At 39.5% G+C, this 25,113-nt stretch overlaps 1 protein-coding gene across 1 annotated transcript in view; it reads left to right on the top strand.

Moving 5' to 3' along the window:
* Positions 1–258: 258 nt before the first annotated feature.
* The window catches only part of LRRIQ1 (leucine rich repeats and IQ motif containing 1), a 119,663-nt gene continuing 94,808 nt past the window's right edge, over positions 259–25,113 (top strand). Inside the window, exons 1-9 of the mRNA XM_063134706.1 lie at positions 259–403; positions 2,768–2,879; positions 3,905–3,999; positions 6,311–6,431; positions 9,191–9,420; positions 10,225–10,299; positions 13,798–15,117; positions 16,288–16,440; positions 17,142–17,292. Of these exons, the coding sequence (XP_062990776.1) occupies positions 269–403; positions 2,768–2,879; positions 3,905–3,999; positions 6,311–6,431; positions 9,191–9,420; positions 10,225–10,299; positions 13,798–15,117; positions 16,288–16,440; positions 17,142–17,292 (2,392 nt within the window). The 5' untranslated portion in view covers positions 259–268. The remainder of the gene's footprint in view (positions 404–2,767; positions 2,880–3,904; positions 4,000–6,310; positions 6,432–9,190; positions 9,421–10,224; positions 10,300–13,797; positions 15,118–16,287; positions 16,441–17,141; positions 17,293–25,113) is intronic.

Genomic DNA, 25,113 nt, shown 5'->3' with positions numbered 1-25,113 from the left:
CCTCTCCCTCTAATAGCCTCATACAGATCCAGGCACGAAGGAGCGGGGGAGAGGTGCCTGGCGGCTACTTCCTTTCCCTCTGATGGCCTTAGCATTGACAATTGGTAGCAGGAGGGAGGGGGCACTCAGCTGGAGCTGGATCCAGGCATGATGGAGAGGTGCTTGGCTGCTGTTTTCTTTCCCACTGATGACACAATGCTAACAGTAGAGAAAAACACAGTTTAGTACTATATGCCTTCTTTACTTTTTCCATGTTACAATAAAAGGAATGGAGGAAGATTATGATGATATAGAAATTGAAAAAGAAATAGAACTTGAATTAAGCAAAATCAGCTTTTCTTCCTCTGAAGCAGATGATCCTGATGGTGATTTTTCAGCAGAAGCTTCAAGTGACAATGAACTAGTAAGTATTCCATCTGACTAGGAGAGAGAGAATAATCTTTTTGTCTGACGAACTTAGAAATTTCCTGAACACTATATGTGTGCTATCTTTACTAGGCTGCTTGATGTTGAAAGTATATATGCACAGGGCATTGTACGTAACAGAAAGTCAGTGGGGTGAGAGTACTTGTTGGATGCTCTGTTTCTCCTGGGCGCTTTATTCATATAAGCTCAGATCATGAAAACATAAATCTAATCCCCTATTTGAAACTAACATCTGGTAATCAAGAGGGTATTGCTTTTGGACGTGGTAAGTACATTTTGCATTCATGGCCAATGGCTATTTAGTAGAACACCGGTGTTCACATGCTTATTAATGCTCTTGAAAAACTCTGAACCTTTGAGAAGGAATGATGTATAGATCTAAGAATGGAATCTTATACACATCTACATGGGAGTAAGTCGTATAGAATTAAAGGACTGCTATGTGAACCTGTCAGCACCTTAAAATCATCAAGTAAGGACTTTCCTCTGAGTCCTTGTGCTTACTGAGATCCTTTGAATGGAGACAGGTAAACAGACCTTTTCTGTGATGGTATTCCAGCTCTTATCTTCTGTACTTACGAAACATATGTTTGTCTCTTTTTACATCAGAAAAATACATTTTTGTTCACGTATTTTAAGGTCTTTTATTTCTTATGAAGTGGCAGAGTATAAAGAATCAGAGATAAGCAACCTTTTCCAGGTGGAGGGCTGTATTGGTGTCTGGGAGGATGCCAGAAATGGGTAGGATCAGGGTGGGTGGGTCTGCACACTGGCCCTTCTCTCCTCTCTCTCACACACAAACACACATTCCTCCCAGCCAGAGACCTGAACACACATTTTTCTTACCTACACATAGACACACACACACACTGGGCTGGTTAGCATGTTATGGTATGCCACCATGGGTTAATTCACCCCTTGGGGCTCCAAGCTGCAAGCCAGACACCATTTTGAATATGCAAGCTGTGGTAAGGGTACATTGTGGCTTGTCATGTAGTGTGAACCCAGGTGTTATTATTATTTATTAAATTTATATACCGCCCCATAGCCAAAGCTTTCTGGACAGTTTACAAAAGTTAAAAACAGTGTTGTGGTTTATTTGAGGGTTAAACAACGCTTGGATAACCCTAGAACAACACATGGGTGGGTTAATCTGGTTTATCGTGACATCACACCAGGTCACCAACACCTTGTGCACAGACATCTTTCTCAACTCACACACAGACACAAACACAGGCCCTCTTTTTACACACACACACGCACACACACTTCCCTCTTCTATTTTTGCATACAGGGAAGGAGAGGTTTAAATATCCCCTCCCTTTATCTTGAGATCCCAGTGCGCCTCCCTCTCACTACCCAGCTGGAATCGGTGGTGGAGGCGCCTAATTTAAATTGGGAGGACAGCATGGAGGGATGACTGTGTGTGCACATTGTTTTCCCATTTAAATTGTATTTCTACCAGCCTGCCCAAAAGCTATTTTATGGGTTTGCATTAGTGTGATTGTGCTATATAGAAGATGGAGCACAAGAATGACACTTCCCGCTGCCCAGCATAATTGCACTCCTTGAAGCCTGCCAGACAGCTGAGTAGTGGAGCACAATCTGGGTAGGGAGGGGGGAACTTTGCGGGGTGGGTGGGTTGGGCGTCAGCAGCATGCTGTACGGAAGGCCTGTGGGCCATGGGTTGCCCATGTGTGAAATAAATAACTAAATATGAGTAAACATGCATGGGTTAGGTCTGTATTTTTCTGCCAGCTGGTGACTGTATACTTTGCTGATATATAAGCCTTCTACTTGAAAAATTTTCTATTAGAAGTAAAGTTTAAAAAGGGGGGAGGTGCTGCATCATCAGCCTGGTTGGGATCTACTTCCATTTGACTCCTCCTCTTCCTAGAGTGTCTCTGCAGTTGTATATTACCATTCCAGCTGGTAATTGTAGAATGCCATTATATAGTAGCATTAAGGGCTGATTCGTTAATTTTGCTTATTTTTCTTCTACTTGGCACTCCCTTTTGTATCCTATCTTTTATATTGTAAACCATTTCTTTTCAATTGTTAACTGCCTTGAATGCTTTGATAGAAAGGTGGAGAAACAATGTAGTAAAAAAACAAAACAAAACAGTGCCCCGTTTTGGCCAAATAATGCATAATTGTGTCATCAAAGTGCAAGCAAAAAAAAAAAAAAAGCCGCTGTTACTACTTGCTGCTAGGATTTGAGGTTGCAGCATTGTGTTCTATTAGTTTTGGCTTCTGTTTGTAACTTAGCTGAAGACAAACTTAATTTCGAAATAATTCTGAAAATTGAGAACGTAGAATTTAACTCAAAGGCTGTATCTAGATTTCAGATGAACTGCCAGAATCAGTCCTCCATTACTTAAATTTTGTGAGAAGCAGAAGTCAAAATGCAGAAAGGCTTATCTTGCAAGATTTGGAAAATGATGAAATGTCAAGTAAGTGGTGATTTAATAAGGTATCTTTTGAAATGCTATATCACTTTTTGCATTGTACAGTTTGTTTTACTACTGTAAATGAATAAGATAGTTATGTTTTATAAGAGAAACTAAGGCAACCCCAAGTGCACAGGGAGCTTGCACTGGCTGCCTATTGGCTACAGGACCAGGTTTAAGGTTTGGGTAGTAGTGCACAAAGCCATAAGCAACTTGGGGCCACGATACCTGAGAGAGCGCCTTCTCCCTTACCAACCTGCCCGGTCACTGTGGTCATTGGAGGGCATGCTCCTGGTGGTTCCACATGGACTTTTGGCCCAATTGGAGTTCACCAGGAGAAGAGCCTTTAGTGTGGTGGCCCCTTCTCTTTGGAACTCCTTGCCCCTGGAGATCAGGCAGGCACCAACACTATGCTGCTTCCAGCACTTCCTGAAAACAACTCTATTCAAGAAAGCCTTCCTTAACTGACCAGCCACTGTTTATATTGGTCCTTTGTTTTAAACTGAACAATTTTAATTTGCTGGTTTTAATCTTATTTCTTTTTACTGTTTTATTCCTATGTTCACCGCTCTGGAATCTATTTTAGATATGGAGTGGCATATAAATATTGTAAATAAAATAAATAAATATTAAGATCCATTTTGGGAGGTGACAGGTGTTTACCAATTTTTTAAAAACTTTTATAAAATTTTAACAGGAAAATGTCTGACAAGTTATACGAATCATATCAAAAGAACACACTTGTGCTCTAAATTTAAAACACGTACTTGATCCTTTTAACTGGAGCTTTATATTTTGTTTTTAAGTAGACTGCACAGTCCTGACACGTTATGGAACATTTGAGTTCTATTCAAGTTTTAATGTTTCAGATATACAACAATATGATCTAGATGTTGAGCCCGCTTGTGAGTACATGCTACCTCATCTGGATATTCAGCAGTAGGCTATTGCACTGAGATTAATGCTTTGAAGCTTGGAGCAATAAATTCATCTAGATTGACTAAATGATGTGATTTCTTCATTTGCAGGTGATACCTACAGTGTTGTTCCTAATAATGCTTCAGAATGCTTGGCACAGTTGGCTTCTGAATATAATGAAGATCCAGAAGAATTAAAAAAGAGGGTATTTTATATATAGATAGAAATATCCAAATATATATTTGAAAAACTCTCTGTATGTTGATTTGATAGATACTTGCAGGACATTGGTCCCGCATGGGTTTTCTTTGGGGTGGGGTGTTTCCGTGCATTTCCCCATACCTTTTAAAAGTGTAGCCTGTTGTTTGGGGGGGGGGTGTCTTTCTATTTTTTTATTCATTAATGAAAACACCCCTGGCACTTGGAGGAACCTGGCAGTTCTTCATGAATGCCTATTGAAGATCATGTGACCTCAACCTGTCCAATAGGCATTCAGGAAAAACTCCTGGGCTCCCACAAGTGCCGGGGGTGTTTTTCAAAAAATAAAAATAGAAAGAAGTTCCCTCAAAACTCCCTACACTTAAAAAGGTATGTAAAAACCCTGTCCCCCAGCCTAGGAGAAAATTCTCTGAAATTTTCACCTTTCCAAGCCTCTTTCTCCAGAGTTTTCATTTCCCCTGCCCTGAAATGCCAAAAATAGAATAAACAAAATTTTCAGCACAGCACTATTAAATATGGAATATTTCTCTCACACAGTCTTTCAAGCTATTTTTTTTTAGTAGGGAACCTAGGAAGCTGCCTTGTATCATCTCAGACTCTTCTTCCATCTATCCAAGTATTGTCTACTGTGGCTGTAGGGGATACCTAGGGTCTTGGGTAAAGGCCTTTCACACTTCCTGCTTCCTGATCCATTTTACATGAGTAGTGAGGAATTTAGCTTGAGACTTTCTCCATTCAAACCATGTACTCTACACTGATCTAGTGTATCTTTTCAAAGTGAAACTACATGCAAAGGTTTTACTACAACTTTATTAAAATTGGTGTAGCTGTTTCTGCTTCATTATGTGCCACCTTTCCTTCAAAGGGCTCAGTGTGCCACACAGCCCCCATTTATCCTGACACAACCATGGGAAGTAAGTTAAGCTAGGAGTATGTGATTGACCCAAGGTCAATGGGTGAACTATATAGCTACACAGGAAGTGAACTTGCATCTCTCCAATTCTAACTACTACAGTATACTGGGTAGAATCCTATACTGCTGCTGCACTTCCAGTAGTTCTGTTATGTTAGTGTAATGGACAGTTAGTGCAACAGGGATTAGCAGTTCTTGAAATAAAGGTGGAAAAGTTTGTTTCCAGTCCTGGGCAGGTCAGCAGAGCTCCCTTCTGTGAGCCCTGTTCTTCTAGTTGTTTCAGGAACCGCTAGTTCCTGTTGTGACAGTGGTCCATTCCATTAGAGCAAGGGTAGTATAGGGGTATAAATAATGTATTCTAAAGTAGTCATATTACTTTTAGTTGTAGTACTGAAGAAAAAAATATGGATGGTAGCCAGATTATAATTTTTAACATTTAACTTATAATATTTAGGTTTGACAAACTTATAGTATTTTTTGCAAAGCTTTGCCATTTTTTATTTTGCCCACTTTCTATGACGTTCCTGTTGTGTTGGGTTAATTCATGTACAGTACAATCCTTTAGATGTAAACTCTATTGAGTTCAATTGAATTTACCCCCGAGTGATTGTGTATCACAGGGGTGCAGAATCCCTGGCTTGCTGGCTTGCGCACTGATCAGCTTAGAAATGGGCTAGTTGCATATAGTTAAATGGCATAGTGAGAGATATAAAATTAAGATTTCTTATGTAGAAATAAGTATTGGGAATTGCTTAGTTTTTGGCAGTGTAGAATAGCAGAAAATGTCAGAGAAATACTTCAATTGAATGTCATACAGAAATAATTTGGTAAGCTTGGTGGTTGCCCTAAATGTCTTTTAAAATTATATTTCCCTATTAAAATACAAAGTGACATACAAATGCAAACTTATTAGGGGTTTGGCCCTTATCCAGCTAATGCCAATATGCATATGGAAGCAGTTCCTACACCCCCCCCCCCCAAATGGGATGAAGAATCATAAATGCTGTATTGCATGCATACTATCTTTCCCAAATCCGGCTCCTGTGGTTGCACAGAAAGATCTGTTAGAAAATTAGATATCACTGATCAGCAGTTCAAGTGGGGGAGTAGGGGAATTGGCATCCTTCTCCATCAAACAACTGATCAGTAAGATTGCTATTTTTCTAACAGGACTCTGTGCACAATGAGTTGCATTGTGGCTGATACAGCAGCTCCAACATTTCTCTTCCGTAACAAATAACATCTGTTTATTTATTGTATTTTTGGTACTGTATATCCCTGCCTGTGAGCCATTGCTTGCATAGAACAAAGGTCTTCTATGTACTCGTTGATGTTCAAGTGTAATATCTCCAAGCTTAACTACATTATATTTGTTGCTGTTCAGGTGTTATCTGAAATAGAACATGAGGAGCAACAGATGAATGAGGCTTCTGACAATACCGCTGAGCCCAACAATGATGGAAGCATTCTTTCCAATGAAGTTGCTGATGGATGTTCTTTGGCAGGTAAACAGATTTGCAGGCCAAAGCTAATTATGTGTACTCAGAAGTAAGTGCTGCCACCCTAATTAGTGTTAAGTTGGAATGAAGGAACACTACTCAATCAGCTTTTGCAAGTAGTGAAAGTGCCTCTTCTAGGAAGAAAAGGATGAAAGTTTTCACACAGTCCATCATAACACTACTTAGAGTAGGCATCACTAAGGACAAGTCAATTCAGACTAAAAATAATAACTTCCTCATCACCTTTACTGTGAATTGGCTTCGTTTTCCATCAATGACATCCTCACATGACTAGATGTGGTTGATTATGTAGCATTATGATATTACTCATGCAACGTGGTCCCTGATTAGCTGGAATCACATAACGAAGGCATTTTTAAAAAAATGAGGGGAAAGAAATGATGTTGCAGCAGCAACAATAGTTGTAAATGGTTGAAAACCATTCTGAGACTTCAGGTGGTCCACAATACTACAGCCAGACTCTTCACTGGGGCCAATTACAAGAAGCATGCAACTCCCTTGTTACAATAGCGTCATTGCTACTGGTCTATTTCTGGGCAGAATTCAAAGTGGTGGTTTTGACCTATAAAGCCTGATACGGCTGCCTGAAAGACTGCCTTCTCTCATACCTCTCCTAAAGATCTTCTGGAGAGGCCCTTCTTTCGAAACCGTCACCATCAGTGGCATTTTTGGTGACAACATGAGAAAGGGCCTTTTCGGTGGCCACTCCCAGGTTGTGGAACTCCCTTCAAGGTTCGCTCCTTCTCTGCAATTCTTTCGATGGCAGACAAAGTCTGCTTTAATCAAGAAGGCCTTTGGTCTGTAAGTGGTTCTGTGGCTTGGGTATAGTTTTTATTCTGTTGGATTCGATGGCCATATAGGCCCCTTCCAACTCCACTATTCTATGATTCTGTGGTTATGTTCTTTTTGTATTTTAATTGGTTTTATCGTTTTGATCTATTTTAAATTGTTTTTAAAATGCCATTTTTAGTAGAAAGGCAGGGTATAAATCAAATAAATAAATAACAATGGTTGTGAATAGCCACAAATAGTTATAGAAAATGTATAATTAAGGAACGTTTCCCCCTGGCCTCTCCCACAAACCAAAGGGCTAATTTTGCATTGAACATGTGAGTGGATTAGCATTTGGCTAAGAGCTAATCTGAAACATGGTTACTTGGAAGCAACGGAACTTGATTTCAGTGGAATGTCTGAATAAGAATTGCGGCTAGCCTGTAAGTGATTGAGTTGCTAAGAAGCAAGAATGTATTCTGCTGGGTTTTTTTTAAGTTATTAGAATGTTAACCTTGTTTAGTTCACTCTACAAATGGATGCTGAGTGGAAGGCGTACATTTATAAGATCACGAACACTGTTCGAATCCCATGTTTTGATAAGGTGGCTCTCCCAAATGATTATAATGTACAAATGCTGTTTTAACTGCAGTCCTATGAACACTTATTGAGAGATTCCCGTTAAATTTAGTGAGACTAACTTCTAAGGAAGCATGCATTGGGTCTGAATTTTAGGCCCTCTAAATAAGGTGCAGCTTGAACTTCAAGCCATTAGTGAGTGTGATAGTGTTACATGTACAATGCTTGGTCTCAATCTATTTCTGGCCCATCCTTGCAGAATAAAGAGGGAAAGGCTGGCCAGGTTGGTGTGGGCTTCTCATGATACACTTTCTTGCAGCAGTGGGATAACACAGAAAGATTAAGCTGATACAAAATTAGCCTACTGATTTACCCCCAAGGAGATGCAGAGTTGTTGCAAGAGAAAGTACTACAATTCCCACCAAGTGATGTATGTAGGGTTTTAATCAACTGTTCCATTCATGTAAGATAGATTGTACTGTATAGAAACAATTGTAGCACCTTATTAAATAAAGCAATGTTTGTTCAAATTTGAGTAGGATCCAATGGTGACCTACCACTGATAGCCATCATCACCGGTTCCTGGTGTGCATGTGCCCTTGCCACTGGCAGCGGTGATATAGTGCCTCTGGGGTCAAGCCCCCAAATGACTGGAAATGCAAGGTTCTGGAAGCTGCAACGTGCCATTTTCAGAAAGTTTCATTTCCAGTCGTTTGGGGAGTTGACCCTGGATGTGCTATATCATCACCACTGGCAGTAGGGGGTGGTGCGCACGCCACCGCCAGCTGAACCGGCGATGCATGCACCAAGTAGGTCACTGTTGGATCCTACTCTTTGTTTCTCAGAGTACCCATGACAAATTATTTGTAATCTATCCATGTTAAATAGAAATATGAACAAAATGCAATAGATATAATCCTCTAAACATCTATGACATGGTTTACCTTGGTCTTTCTTGCTTTGTTCTTATTATAAAATAGCAAAGTGCTTTACAATTCATATGCTATTTATCTCCATAAAAAAGGATGTGATTGATTGATTGATCACGGTGAAGAGTGTGAGGCAGTGATTTACCAAATATCTTATTCGTGACTTAGATCTGGTTTGAGCCCAGGTCTCTGAGACAATGTTATTAAGTCACAGGACTGCAATTACTTTCTGTGTTTGTGAAGTACTGGACTATGCATGACACAGATTATGGTTATAATAGCGAAGCATCCTGCCTTAGTGCAGAGTATTAAATTAGATTATCGCAGAGAGAAATAACCATACTCTTTTTTTTATAGATTTTATAGTATGGTACAAATTGCTTAAAACTACCATACGCTAGCCACAATTTTATTGGGTTAAAATATTTTCATTGCTACCAAGTTTACATGTGTGTATTCTTTTAGATGTTGATGACACCATCATTAGCTTTTCTTTTCGAGAAGTTGAGGAACGATGCAAGCGAGAATATGAGGTTTGGGTGGAAAAGCAAAAAGAACTTGAACATGAAAGAATACAGCAGATGAAAGCCAAGAGGAATATGGAAGAAACGCAAAGTCAGGAGGAGGAGAAAAGGAGACAATTACGTCAGGAGGAACTGGAGGCTGAACGGATGAAGTTAGAAATGTTCAATGCGGTAGGTAATACTTTAATGTCGATAATGGAAGCATCTTAATACCTCTGATATTAAGTTGTAGACAATAACAAGTGATCCTGCAACAAAATGTTATAGTGGGGAGTGCTCCTGGTGAAGATACTTCGGTTTTCAGTCCTTTCCCTCTCCCATCCAGTTTTCTGTTGCTTTCTTTAGCAGTCATTCAGCATTCTGTGTCCACATTTGCAACTGCTGTCCACATTTGCTGTTGTGAGGTTGTTGTTTTTCTACATATTGTTTGTACTTCTGCAAACCTTGAACTTCTTTTGAGCCTACTGATACCTCCCTCTTGTGAGCAGATGGTGCCAATTTGGCTGCATAAGGACCAGAATTGAGTTCTCTATTGGTATATATGCTAACGTACTGTAGACAAATCATCTGTAGCTAAACTAGATGCTACTTAAAGAGATTACATGATTCCTCTTAAATATGTTATCAGTTTATACTTGTCAGTAGTAACCTAGCTGATTCTGAGGTATTTAAGATGTGTCATACTGGGAGACAGTCATACTGTAGAAGCCAGCTTTTTTAGGGTTCAAAATAGACCTTATATAGCTTTGGTACAGCAAACAACAAAAGCACCACCAACAAAAGGACCAGAATAATTCTCTGGAGTTCAAAGATGTGCTTATCTCTCCCACTGAAATCAACATGAATAAAAATATTTTCACTATAGCAGGATTGCATAACGTATTGGTCTACTAGAATTACTGCTTAGACCATAATATTCTTAATGTTACTAAAGTACATTGATGAGATAGCAGTGAAGATCTGTATTTTGTACAGCAACAGCAGGCTATGATGGAAAAGGAACAGCTGAAAGAGGAGGAGGCTTGGAAAGAACAACTGAGACACCACAAGGTAATTTGCATACAAGAATGCTGAAAAATATGTTAAATACGTGATGCTGGCATTGTAGTTTATGTATGGAAAAATAATACAGCAATCTGCACAATGATTCAATTCAGATCTATTTATTACATTTCTATAATGCCCAATAGCCAAAGCTTTCTAGGCAGACCACAACCATCAAAACCATAAAATGCAAGCTGATAAAATATGATATAAAAGTTTAAAACTACAATATAAGAGAGCCAGTGTGGTGTAGTGGCTGAAGTGTTGGACTGGGAGCCGGGAGATCCGGCTTCAAGTCCTCACTCAGCCATGGAAACCCACTGGGTGATTTGGGCCAGTCACAGACTCTCAGCCTGACCTACCTCACAGGGTTATTGTTGAGGGGATGAAATGGAGAGGAGGACGATTATGTATGCTGCTTTGGGTTCCTTGGAGGAAAAAAGGCGGGATATAAATGCAAAAATAAAATAAATAATAATTAAGTATTTTTTAAAAATAGAACCTAGCAGCAGTGCAAAGATTTAAAATACAGTACCATATTTAAAACAAAAACTGAAAAACTAAAATGCCTGGGAAAATAAAAAAGATCTTCTCCTGGTGCTGAAAAGACTGCAATGTAGGATCCAGGTGAGTCTCTCTGGGAAGCACATATAATGCCCAAACCATTGTTTGGATGTTCTGATTGAGCCTTGGGCTCCTCTCACATGTTCCATTTCCTTCCCTGACTTTTTGTTTCACAGCAAACTGTAGTTTGCCTTTACATCAGAACTGAGCAAACTATGATGTGTGGAAACCATGCCAATCAAAATGTGAAACTCACTCCAAGCCTTGGCTTCCGACTCTGGTTTACATGAGCCATAGTTTGCCTAGTTGATAGCAAATTATCATATGTTATGAACCGGAAAGTCCAAAGAGTGATTTGGAGTACTTGAGGGGAAGAAGGAGCATCTAAGCAGTCACATTAATATGACTACTTTAGAATGAATGGATTATAGTTTAAGTTGTTTTCCACTGTCAGTTTAAGTTATTTTCCACTATTTGTAATACCCTATTTCTTCGATTCTAAGACGCACTTTCCCCCCATATAAACATCTCTAAAAATGGGGTGCGTCTTAGAATCACGGGTGCGTCTTAGGGATTTTTTTTTCTATTGGTGGTACTGAAATTAGTGTGCATCTTTCAATCGATGGCGTCTTACAATTGAAGAAATATGGTATTATAATTGTTATGCCTTTGCTAAAAGAACTGGGGGTATTTGATTGCTTTTTAAAAATCTCTCTCTTGGTTGGTAAAGCAGCATAATAATTTTTCTGGTATCATTAGGACTGATAAGTTACAAGCTAGGGAAAATCATATGAATGACTAGTACTAAGCTGAGTTTTAAAAAGCTCCTTTCTTACATGCAAAAGGGCATAAGACAAACCCAGCTGGTGGTGGATGAGAATACGTATGTCTGGCAACCAAGACTTCAGGATTCTACTCTACTGTACATATTACAGTTTCCTATTACAGCTGCCTAGCAAACATCAGTTGGATTTATTTTAAAGGGGAGAGGGCTACATCTGTAGCCCATGCCTTTTTGAAGAAATCTTCCCATCATTAACACTATAGCTCTACCCAGGTTAACATGCAACTTTGTTGCAACTGTATCACACAGAAGTCCTATTCAAGCATACCTAAATTGAGGATAGGTAACATGTGAGTTGGGTGCATGTTAGTCTGCCCCCTCTGTTGTTTCTCTCTACCGGTGAGTGACAAATATATGAAGAGGAGAGCCCTCTGTATCTGTGAAGGTTCTCCATGTGATTAAGAATGCTGGAAAATCAGTACACTTAATCATGTGGAGAGCTTCCATGGATACAAGAAACTCTCCTCTAGGGTTGCTGTCTACAGGAAAGGGCTTCAGCCCAGGGAAAGATGTATTGCTTTTAGAGGTTCCATCCCCTCTTTCCCGTGTGTGTGTGTGTGTGTGTGTGTGTGTGTGTGTGTGTGTGTGCTTCAAGCTTTGGGAAGACTTCCCACAGTCTTGAAAATTTTATTTTAGGCTTAGAGCTCAGCTTCACCAAGAATGCAGCTTATTTCCCCATTAAGGCATAACTTGGTGAAGGATGGAGCATCTGCAAATAGTCTAATTGTCAAATGCATTTGCTCAGCTAATTCCCACAAAACTAGCTTGTACATTTGAATCTGTATAAACCTCAAACAACATGCCATTGTGGTGTTATCCTCTTCAATAGTATCTGAGTGTGGATGTCTTTGGGTGGGAGTCGCCTTTTTAGCCATAGACGCTCTATTGCCAGTGTCTAAAGATTCTTATAAGCAGGTGTGTAGGTCTCATTAGAATGTGTACAAGTCTGTACACGGGTCTAACCAGAGCAGATCATGTAACACTAAGATCAACACTAAGACCAACCTAATCCTTAGCATTTAGCTAAGGAAACACATGACTGACAAAGTCAAAGCTAGAGGAAAGCTCAGTTCCAAAGAAGCAGTTCAGAGCAAAGAAGAGACAAGAACACAGAGTTACAGTAACTGTTGACCAGCCAGCCAGTTTCCTGCTTTCTTAAGTGACAGTCCTCTGTGTGGCTGACCACATCCTGTCATTATGAATAGTGACACCTATTAGTACAGTTCATAAATATTTCATATTCATAACCCATGTTTCTTGCCTGATGGACATGTAAAACAGCTAATAGAAAAACAAACAGACGTCAGAGTACCAGCCACTATAATACCAATATGTTGAACAGTAAATAGAAAATGTACGTGTCTGTTACAAATACTTGTCTCCAAAACATGGAACACACAAATAATGAAGTTATTTACACATGAGTATGTTTGCCAGAGATATGCTTCTCCTCGCCTCCCTCTTTCCCTTCCTATTTTAGAATAGTTAATTTGCAATTATCAATATTAATTTGTGTGGAATTTATTTATTTATTTTATTTATTAAATTTATATACCGGCCCCATAGCTGAAGCTCTCTGGGTGGTTTACAAAAGTTTAAAACAGTGAACATTAAAAAGTATACAAAATTTAAAACCATCAAAAATATAAAAACAGTATAAAACAACAGTATCCAATTAAACAACAACAGTTCTGGGGTCCATTAAAAAAAACAACTTAGCATATGTTGTTAAATGCCTGGGAGAAGAGAAAAGTCTTGACCTGGCACTGAAAAGATAACAATGTTGGCGCCAGGCGAGCCTCATCGGGGAGATCATTCCATAATTGGGGGGCCACCACTGAAAAGGCCTTCTCCCTTGTTTCCATCCTCCGAGCTTCTCTCGGAGGAGGCACTCGGAGGAGGACCTTAGATGTTGAGCGCTGTGTACAGGTAGGTTCATGTCGGGAGAGGCGTTTCATCAGATACTGTGGTCCCAAGCTATGTAAGGCTTTATAGGTTAAAACCAGCACCTTGAATTGGGCTTGGAAACTTAACATATTTCTAAGTTATATATCTGATATTTCTTACAAAATATCCACTTTCTTTTTTGGATTTAGGAATTGATTAACAACTTACAGTTACAGATAGAAGAAGAAAAAAGGGCCTTTGAAGAACAGCAAGCAATGGAAAGACAACAATGGAAAGAACAGCAGAATATGGCAGCTGTAAAAATCCAAGCTACATTTAGAGCATTTACAGTATACAAAAAATATGCTCCTGTCTTGCAACAATGGAGAGCGGAACTAAAAATGAAAAGAGAATTGCAAGAAACAATGGAAAGGGAAATGAAAGAAAAGCAGGAAAGGTGGAATAAGAGGACTCTAGAGAAGAAGGAACAAGAGGAGAAAGAAAGAAAGAGGCGAGAAGAAAAAGAGAGGGAAGAACATGTAGAAAAGATGAAGAGGCATGTAGAATATGAAAAGAAGAAAGAAATTATGAGGCTTCAACGAGAACAACTAATGTTGGAAGTACTGAAAAGGGAAGAAAAAGGTGAAGTGAGATTTGTGATAGGAAAGAAAATGGATTCTGAAAATATGGATAACGAAATACAGCTGGACAAGAAGGAATACGAAATAGAAAAAGATACAACTGAAAACATAAAAAGGGCTATAAGGCCTCAAAATACAGATATGGCTTTAGAAATAGGAAGTAAGGAAGAAGAAATCAAAAACATGAAAGAACAAGAGGAAGATAATGAAGAAAAAATAAAATTAATTGGGGGAAAGGAACAGAATAAACAAACTATGGAAATAAGGGTTGAGGGCGAGAAACAAGATGGAAAACATGGAATGATCCATGAGAATGTGTGGTATGACAATGGAGGAAGCTTAGATGGAAAACTGAAATCTGGAAAGGAAGACCATCTTAATGAGATAAATAATGAAAAATCAATAGAGAATGATGTAGAAGACCATTGTTTGGCAACTGTAGAATTTCAAAGAAATAATAACACAAATGCTGTTAATACTGAAACTATTACAGTGGTTAATCGAGAAAGCTGCATGCATAGCAATTACATTGGCATTGACGTTAAGCTAGATTCTAGAGACTCTGAACAGATAGATGGATCTTATGCATCTGAAAATATTAAAATGGAGCTAGCTCTAAAAGAAATTCATGAGGAAGTTGCTAATCGTTGGGCCAAACGTGAGAACTCAGTCAATTGTTTTGAGCAACCATCCTTACTTTCAGATTCTATTGAAGAGAAGAGATTACTGTGGATGAAAACATGTAAACCCTGGTCTAGAGTTTATCGGGAACATCAGAGGAAGAAAGTGATTGAAAGTAGCAGACCACGGAAATGCTCAGCTGGCCTGATGCCTCCACTGAGTGCTGCCATGATACTCCAGGCTGGCCCTTGGAATGCTCTAGAACAGGTAAGTAAATGCGAGAATGTCAAAGCTCTCATGTAAGTATTGTCTTGTGAATATCATTTATGTCTGTGTATAATGGGCTATTCAAAGGCTCCTAGCACTTTAATATTTCTCCCCTTGGGGAAAGTAAGCAATAAACATTTCTCCCCTTGGGGAAAGTAAACAATAAACCACTAACTTAAAGCCAAAAAATCCTGAATAATTTGCTGACGTTTATAGAAAACTTTGCCTACATTCTTTCTTCCTGTATGCTTAGACTGTGTTCAATCATAGCTGAAACTGTACAATAAAATAAAGATTCTCCTTGTTGATGGAGGCTCTTGTCACAGTTAGGAAGAGTGCATTTAATTCCAAGCCTCCAAGAGACTTTACACTGCTTATCCAAGCTGCATATTGGTGGATGAGAAAGACACGAGTTACTATAGCATAGAATAATTGTTGGCAGATAGCACCTCACTGGATTGGAATCATTTGAGAGAGGAGCTATAGCTCAATGGTAGGATACAAGCTTTGCATGCAGAAAGTCCCAGGTTTAATCCTCAACATCTTCAGGTAGGGCTGTGCAATTTTAGTTGTATGTATTTTATGGTGTTTTTATTTGTGTTGTACCCCGCCTCGATCCAGAGGGAGAGGCAGGTAACAAATAAATAAATAAAAATTATTATTATTATTATTATTATTATTATTATTATTATTATTATTATTTTATTATTAAACCCTGGGGAGCTATGGTCAGGGTAGGACATTTGTTTTCAGCTGGTGGTTCAGGACCTACTACTGAATTGCAGCCTGACCTAAGATGGATGGAACAGTGCCATTACCACCAAAATAATATATACTAAAAAAAATTAAGTAGGTCAATTCCGGAATTCAAAAATGTTGAAGATGACTGTAGGAAAAGACTAAGTTAGATAGACCAGTGCTCTGACTTGGTGTAAATTAGCTTCATATGTCTTGTGGTTTTCTGTAATATATTTTGTGGTTTTCTGTTGTGGGATGTTGGGAGTCAGGAATAGTTCCCCCTACCCCATCGGTATGATTTTGAATTTTTCCTAATCTTTTTGTGAGTTGCTAGAGATGATACGTTGGGTGTAATGGAACTGTAACTTATTTATTACCAATGAAGGTATAAGTCAAATATGTATATATATTTTTCCTATTGAATGCATATAGGTGACCACTGTTACCTTTCAAGATTTGCCTGGCTGCAGCCTCTCCACATTGTCACAGTGTTCAAGGCTTCAGTTCTTAAGTCTTAGACGTTGTGGATTACTTGCGTTGGAAGGACTCAGCAACTGCAAAAATCTAAAGTATATAGATGTAGAGGTATCACATATTTTAATCTGTTTTGAAGTGGAAACTATTTTGCATCGTACACCAAATACAGTGATTTAGTTGTAAGCATGTGTGCATTTCATATGTAGTAGCATTTTTTTAGAAAACAAAACAAAACCCACATGCTTGTGTACCACTCAAAAAGCTGTGCTGTTCTCTAATGGGTAGCTTAAAATTAAAGAACATCTAATCTCTCATCACTTATGGTATTTGAACTGAGGACACAAAGACCCATTTCAGAAGTAACACTTTACAAAGTAGCTATTGGTTTAATTATGTGTATGTGTTTATTATTATTTTTATGTATTTATTTCTAACTTGTAAACATTAGTAGCAATCCTAAATATATTTGCATCACTGTTTTAAGGGATGAAGAATGACTAGTGTGATAGCTTTGCAGTTCTAAATGAAACATACATTGGCAGGTCTATATAATATTTCTATAAGAGTATCAACAGTATTCAGCCTGGTTTTAATAGATTTTTTTTTTTGGCCCATTTAATTGAGAATTGCAGACTAGAGCTGTCATCATAAGCACACTTACCTGGAAGTAAAACTCACTAAACCCAATTGGACTTAGCACTGAGTAAGCAGCATAGGTTTGTACTGTAAGGTATTTTTGTTCAAAACAAATGTGAAAGGAATTTTTAAGGATTTGTATACCATTTTTGCAAATTTTTATTTTTTTACAGGAGAATAATATTCAGGTGATTAATTGTGAGAATCTAGAAAATCTCTGTGTTCTGATTTTGAACAAAAATAATATTTCATCACTTCATGGTTTATTTGGCTGCACTAATCTCTGGAATCTTGAACTTTCCTACAATAAAATCACTCGAATTGGTAAGGCATTAACAATAACTATTTCAAATGATAAATGAATAACTATTTCAAATGATAAACTATTTCAAATGATAAATTGCAACCATCAGCAATTTAATAAATGTGATTAATAAAAGATTTTGTGTGTGATTAAAAATTACCTTCCAGCTTAAATGGATGGGGTTTGTAGCTTCTTTGCTCTTCTTATTTTTTAAAAACATCAGTATGTTATATATACAATGATATCACACACAGGAATAGATTGGTCACAAACATCGTGCAGGTAAGAAGTAACTACTGGGCTCTTAGGCTTGGCCTCTTCTCTCCAAAACCTCGTAATCTTAAAAAGTTAGCTCATGAAATGGCTATTGTTATAATGTTGGGGGAGGCCCTGTGATATTGCAAGAACCAAGGGCAAATTTATTGGTCTGGTTCGCACGTAACATGAAACCACTATGGGTGAATTTCCTTGCAGGTCTTCTCATTGAGGTGGCCATTTTGAATATTCAGGTGAGGGTCGTGCACCATAGCTTCTCGTTACTTGTAAACGCAGAGAGGATGTCAACCACCCATAAGCCTAAAACAGCCCATGGATTCTGGGTGGCTCATCAACCACCCCAATAACCCACCTTCGTTGGGTTCACACTTAACTAGAAGCCACCACAGCGGGCGCTTGGGTTGCCAACTGCAACCCACCATGGCTAGCCACTCCTATAACCCACCTTCGTTGGGTTCACACATAATGAGAAGCCACCACAGCAGGCACTTGGATCGCCAACTACAGCCCACCACGGCTAATTAGCCATGGTGGACTGAGGTGGTCATGCAAACCATGTTTGTGGGTGCATTTGGATGATTGCAGCAAGGGAAAAATCCGTTGTGGCTTCTCCCCGCCTCCCCTGTGCGTGCCATGTGTGCAAACTCCATTTTCATTTCCCCCCCCCCACTGTAGCGTGGTTGGTGTGTCGTCTGAACTCAGCACGTGACAGGGGTGGCTTCATACCCACCTTACAACCTCTACTGCATGGATAAAGTCACCTCTGCCACACCAGGTGCCAGGTTTGGATGGCATGCCAACCTGCACTGTAGCACGAGGAACAATGCAAATAGCCTTGGCTCAGGGGAGAAGCTACAGTGGCTTCATCCTCTGTCATGATCATCCAAACCCAGTCTGTTTGTTCTGCCACATCTAGTCTTGGATGGGGGCAGATTTTCCTTAAAACAGTGGTTTTAACTCTAAGAAACTCTGGGACTCCTTGGACATTTTGCATGTTTATGGCACAGAAAAGAGCTCTAATGGTAGAAAACATTTCTGAAACGCAGTGCTAGTATTCCCTCGCAGTGTGCAGCTGTAAGGGAATATTATGTGTTTTATAGGGCTGAGTGTTTTATCTAGTAGGGAACCTGCAGTCCTCCGGATTTTGTCTGATTCCAACTCCTATCCGCCCCACCCAGCATGGCCAAAGGTCAGAGATGAAGGGGGAAGCCCAACAACATCTGGGGGTCTGCAGGTTTCCCACTTCTCGTATAAGGAGTAAGAGTGAGCCCCCCAAGACTTGGCCAAGATCTTGCAAGAACTGAGTGCACACTGTAGGGAATGCTACAGAATGCTTTCCAGCATAGCGAATTATGGAAATGACTCCCTGAAAGTAGAAAGTTTTAAAATTGGTACCCTACAGCAGTAGTCTCCAGGCAAAGCACTTTTCTTTTTGGCAATGTGTTCTAGCTTGATGAAGTTCATAACTATCTAGACAAACCAAGAAAGCCGGAGGCGGGATGAACAGCTAAGCCAATAACATTGTATTCATATGGTTGTACACAGCTGATCCCCCCGCCCCAAATTCTGCAGCAGTCCATCTACACCTATCTTCCTCTCCTGACCTCTGCATGCTCCTTTTGAAAGTTTCTCTCCATCACTGTGACATGCTGGTTATTCTCCCTCTCCTAATGTGAGGCTTCTTGGCCTTGTTTCCACTGTGGAGATGCTTCAAAAACCAACAATACCGGCAGGTGTCATTTCTAAATCCCATCAACTAGAGAAGAGTTTGATGGTCTCAGCATCGCAGAACCACATCAGAGGTGGACAATCTGGTGGTTTTCAGTTTCAGTCTGGTCCAAGTAAATGGCTTTCATTTAAAGACAGCAGTAAATAGGTGCCCTTGGGCACATGCCCTAATGTTCCCAGTGTCTATGGTGAAGGCCAGATTTTGTAGATGGTTAATCTAACGGATTTATTTGTTTCAAGATAAAGAAATCAAAAAAGCTTGCATTAATTGGGGACACAGTTGAGGGAGACTTGCCTTCCATTCCACATACTGTGGATCCCAGTGTCTGGGCTTCACCCCACACCCCATGACATCTAAAATCACATAAATGGGACAAAGTGCACAGCCAATCTTCTCCCCCCCCCCCCGCCATTTAAATAGGAGCTATCAAGAATATCCTGCCCCTGTCTGCATAGCCCCACCTAAAGTTCCTTTTATTGATCATGCTGGAAGGTGGCAAAGAAACAGAATTCAGAAATAGACTTTAATGTACATTATTAAAATAATATGTGTGTCTAATTTATGTTATTGTAAATGAGGTACCAATGTAATATTAGAAAAATGGTTGTCAGAACTCCAGGATTCATGTGATGAATCAACAAAGATGCATACAACATGCTAAATAAAGGCTAAGAATGCAGCCAAGAAATTAGACAAATAAGAGGCTCTCACATAATAAACAGAGGGAGGTATGAGTGGGAGATAACATTGAAATAGTTTTTCTTTTTCCAAAAGTCTCAATTGTTCACCTCTTAATGCAAAATTATATCAATGTAGCTGAACGAATGTTTCTGTTCATAAAACCTCTCTGTATGATAACAGATGAATGTTTCTGTACCACTTAAAGGTTGCAAAACTGAATGATTGAAAAAGGCTTTGATCTTCAGTAAGTCAGTCAGAACTTGAGAAATAGAGCTTTTAAATTGGAGTGTTTAAAATAGCCATGCAAACAATCCAATTGGCTGTTTTGGATTGTTAACTCCTCCATTTTAAAGTGACATTGACTTCTTACGCACAAACTAATGCGTGAAATAGTGAATGTTGGTGTTCATTAAATCTCAAATACCAGTAATCCAAGGTAAACCAACAAGGTGGACTGATTGGTAGCAGAAATGCTGGAATCTGTGTTCAATCTGTCTTCGATGCCAGTAGTACTGTAAAGGATTACTTGTTTCGGATGGATTTCCTTAGGTAGAGTATCTGAAAGATTAATGTGAGAGTGACATAATATGAATTGATGAGACTTGGCTATGGAGACTACCGAGCCAAGGGGGTAAAAGCCTCCTGTCCTGTCTGTATATACAATGAGAGCACTGTGCTTAGCCGAAAGTGAGATGGGTTTGAATGAGAAAGTAGATGTTCAAGAAAACCACTTGGAGCCTGCTTTTCTGTCCTCGTCAGCTGCTTTGGGGAGGTCTGGTTAGTAAACTACATAGCATACATTTTGTGTTACACAATAACATATTGATAGTTGTTGTTTTTTTAAAAAAGTATAGAGTCACACAAAGACAGTCTTGTGTTTTTAAAGATCCCCCTTCTTCCATCTCTAAACCCTGTAGAATTTCCATAGGTAGATTTGAAAGTTGCAATGCAACAACACCCCCACCCCCACTCCAGTTTACAGCATTCAGTTTAAAATAGTTCTGTGTTTGTTCCTTTAAAAAGAGGTTTAGTAACCTTTTAGTCAGTTACTAATTCTTTGTGTTGCTTTTGTTTCCCACATCATGTAAAACTGAATGTAGAGAGCATTATAGAAAACTGTTGATCAAATGTGGTATTTAAATTTCTGTATTTTGTGTTTTGATTCTGCTCGTTATGAGATAATTCGAATGAGCTTGGTGATTTCTATCCTGAGCAAGTCCACTCAGAAGCAACAGAGTGATTCTAGTGGGCTGGGGAATGGAAGCCCATCCAGCTCATGCAGGCTAGGGCAGGAATGGCTTTGCTGGCCTCTTCAGCCCAGCGCATCTTTGTAAATCAAAATTTCTCCCCATTGAAACCATTTTGGGGCGTACTGCTGGCAGGACTGTTACTGGTAGTAGATTTATGCAGCCAGAGCTTTCTGTGGGTGTAATGGGAGCTGGAAGGGGGCTAGCCCTGCTGCATCCTAACCCATGTCAGATAGCTGTCCAAGGGATTGCTCTGGCTATCCACTGATATTCATGGTATTTACTTCTAAGCAAGTGTTTTTAGGATATTCATTGGTCCAAAAAAGGCAATACTTCACATTTGACCAATGTTATTTTGAAAAATATAGCTTCTGACATACACAGAACTCTTGAAATCAAGCATTTTGTATTATTATTATTATTATTATTATTATTATTATTATTATTATTATTATTATTTTATTTATTTATATAGCACCATCAATGTACATGGTGCTGTACAGATTACACAGTAAATAGCAAGACCCTGCCGCATAGGCTTACAATCTAATAAAGTTGTAGTAAACAATAAGGAGGGAAAGAGAATGCAAACAGGCACAGGGAAGTGTAAACAGGCACCGGGTAGGGTGAAGCTGACAGTATAGGGTCAGAACAAACTCAATATTTAAAAGCTATAGGGAAAAGAAAAGTTTTTAGCTGAGTTTTAAAAGCTGTGATTGAGTTTGTAGTTCTCAAGTGTTCTGGAAGAGCGTTCCAGGCGTAAGGGGCAGCAGAAGAAAAAGGACGAAGCCGAGTAAGGAAGTAGAGGCCCTTGGGCAGACGAGAAGCATGGCATCAGAGGAGCGGAGAGCACGAGCGGGGCAATAGTGTGAGATGAGAGAGGAGAGATAGGCAGGAGCTAGACCGTGAAAAGCTTTGAAGGTCAACAGGAGAAGTTTATATTGGATTCTGGAGTGAATTGGAAGCCAATGAATTGATTTCAGAAGTGGAGTGACATGGTCAGAGCGGCGGGCCAAGAAGATCTTTGCGGCAGAGTGGTGGACAGAGACCAGCGGACTGATGTGAGACGAAGGAAGGCCAGTGAGAAGAAGGTTGCAGTAGTCCAACCGAGAGATAACCAGTGCGTGAACAAGAGTCTTGGCAGAAGAGACAGACAAAAATGGTCGAATCCTGGCAATATTATACAGGAAGAAACGACAGGATTTAGCTACTGCCTCAATATGAGGAATAAAGGAGAGCGAGGAATCAAATATAAAGCCAAGACTACGAGCTTCCTTGACCGGAGTAAGCGTGACATCGTTGACAGTAAGAGAGAATGAGAGGAGAGGGGAAGGTTTAGGAGGAAAAACAAGCAGTTCGGTTTTTGCCATATTAAGTTTCAAACGACGATGAAGCAGCCAGGCTGAGATATCTGAAAGACATGCTGAGATACGATCGTGAACATCAGGAGAAAGTTCCGGAGATGAGAGATATAATTGTGTATCATCGGCATAGAGGTGATATTGGAGGCCATGAGATTGAATAAGCTTACCCAAGGGCAGAATGTATAAAGAAAACAACAACGGACAAGCACCGAGCCTTGCGGAACCCCTACTGAAAGGGGAAAAGAGGAGGACGAGCTGCCGTTAGCCGACACGCTGAAAGAGCGACCCTCTAGATAGGAGGCAAACCACTAAATCAAACTGTTCACTTCAGTAGGTACAATAGATGAACTAACCTAAAACTTACTTGCTTTCTGAGTAAGGACAAACTTTAATCTGTGGAGCAGAAATAGAAGAGTACACATTATTATTATTATTATTAGTAGTAGTAGTAGTAGTCTCTTTCCCACTCGTGGCAGTTTTTCTAGATGGACATGATGGGCTTTGACAAGTTATGCTGTCTTTTATTGGTTTGGGAATTTCCTGACAATTGAGTATGTTTTACGTCTGACTGCTTCCTCGATGTTGGTGTGGATGTATTTTGGTAGGCCCAGTTTCTGAAGGTTTTCTGTATATATTTTTGCTGTGATGCCGGTGAGGGCGACTTCTTCTTCTTGAAATGTTAGCAAAGTCACACCTTCAGTTTTCTCAGAAAAGACATTTAAGACACTAAATGTGTAATTAGACTGTCAGTTGTAGGTGTGTGGGTTTTTTTAAAAGTAATAATAGCAGATGTAGTGGTGGTGATTTTTATGGAGACTGCAGCATATGGGCAGGGGAGATTTAATCCTTTCTTTCCCTGCTACCATCCTGGCAAAAAACTCTCCCCAGTGCTAATTCTGACACAAAGGAAGAAGCAAGATAGATGCCACATTTTGTAGCTCATTGGCTAGCTAGTATGTATTAGAGGTGTGCACAAGTGGCCTCTTGAAATACTCCACCCTATTTGCGGGCAGAGAAATTTAACAAATTTCTCCAGCGGGAGGAGAAATTCCCCAACAATTTCTCACAGGTAGACATCACCATTTGCAAGGGTTACAGAAAGCTTCTTTCTTTCTTTCTTTTTTCCCTATGGATTTTTGATATTTCTGCACTGCCACTGCAAGTGGCAACAGCATCGATTGTGTTGGCAGCCTGGTCCCCATTTTGCTTCCTCCATAATATCCCATATAAGTAGCATCTTTCTAGGGCATGGCAGCGGGTGGGGAAGGGAATGCAGCCACCATAAAAACAAAACAAAAAAATGGAGAAAATTCTGCGAAGTGCCCTTCAATTTCTAGGGGGTAAGAAAAGAAAAATTCCAGCTTTTCTGAGAAACATGGATTCTGAGAATTTTTGTCTCGTTGTTGTTGTTATTGTTGTTGTTGTTTACATTTCTATACTACCCCCTAGCAGAAGCTCTCTGTGTGGTTTACAGGGTCCAGCACCTTTTCTAGGGTCTTCCAAATGTTACATTTCTGAGGGGTGACTGTGGATTACATCTTGTCTCTATTGCAGGTGCTGGCAACACTGCTCTTTCCCTAAAAGCCCTCTAGCAGGTATGAGGAGGGGGGAAGTGTTGCATCCAGCCCCAAGGAAAGGGTAGAGCTAACGCTGTGCCAGAATCTGTCCCCCTTGAAAGTTTTCTTTCCGCGTGAAAGAAGCTTCCGTTTTTCTTCCATCTTTCTCAGGGCATTTTATAATTTATTTTGAGTGTGTATCGGAGGTACTTTTGACCTTACCTAATCACTGTGAGGTGGCTGAGGGTACTGTTTGTATTTTTTTTCTATTGCACATCTCACCATTGCTCTATAGTCTCCCAGCCTGCCTGCACTTCCTGATCTGAAAAGGCCCTATCGGAGGAATAAATTAATGTCTTCCCCTGGGCAGGAAGTGCGGGAACCAAAGAGCCTACAGACTGTCAGACACACTCCTCAGCCATAGGTAAGGTAAACACAAGAACCCTGAACCCAACCCATGAGAATTTCTCTGAAATTTCTTCTCCTTTGAATTTCTTTTAGAAAGCAATTTCTTTTCTGTCAAATTGAATGAGAATGGTCAACATTTTCACAGGATATTTTTTGGCACAGCGCTAATGTATATACTATAATTTGAATTCCGCTGATTTATTCAAGCTAGGACTTTAGAGAGGAAGATAATCAGAACTTTTACAGGAAGAAAATGAATGTGTGTAAACAGATCCAATGATTGTTTCTTTGAGTTTTTTATGAATCCACTAGATGGTGCCGGTTAGCTTTTGAGGTTATTTTCACTTCAGACAAAATCCAAACAAGCAATTTGTGATTTTGTGTACAAAATAAACTCAGGAATTATATCTCAGTAATTGAGGGATGCTAGCCAAATCTCCCCTGATATTTAAATTATTATTTTACTAATTAGTTTAAAGAACTCAGAACATTTAGGGTTTTTTTTTAAAAAAAATTGCTAACATAGACCTTGTAACTTTAACAGTGCAATCTTGCACGTATCTACTTCAAAACTAGTCCC

Source organism: Elgaria multicarinata, chromosome 9, assembly GCF_023053635.1.
Source record: "Elgaria multicarinata webbii isolate HBS135686 ecotype San Diego chromosome 9, rElgMul1.1.pri, whole genome shotgun sequence".
Lineage (NCBI taxonomy): Eukaryota > Metazoa > Chordata > Lepidosauria > Squamata > Anguidae > Elgaria > Elgaria multicarinata.
This window is presented reverse-complemented; position numbering and strand designations above follow the sequence as displayed.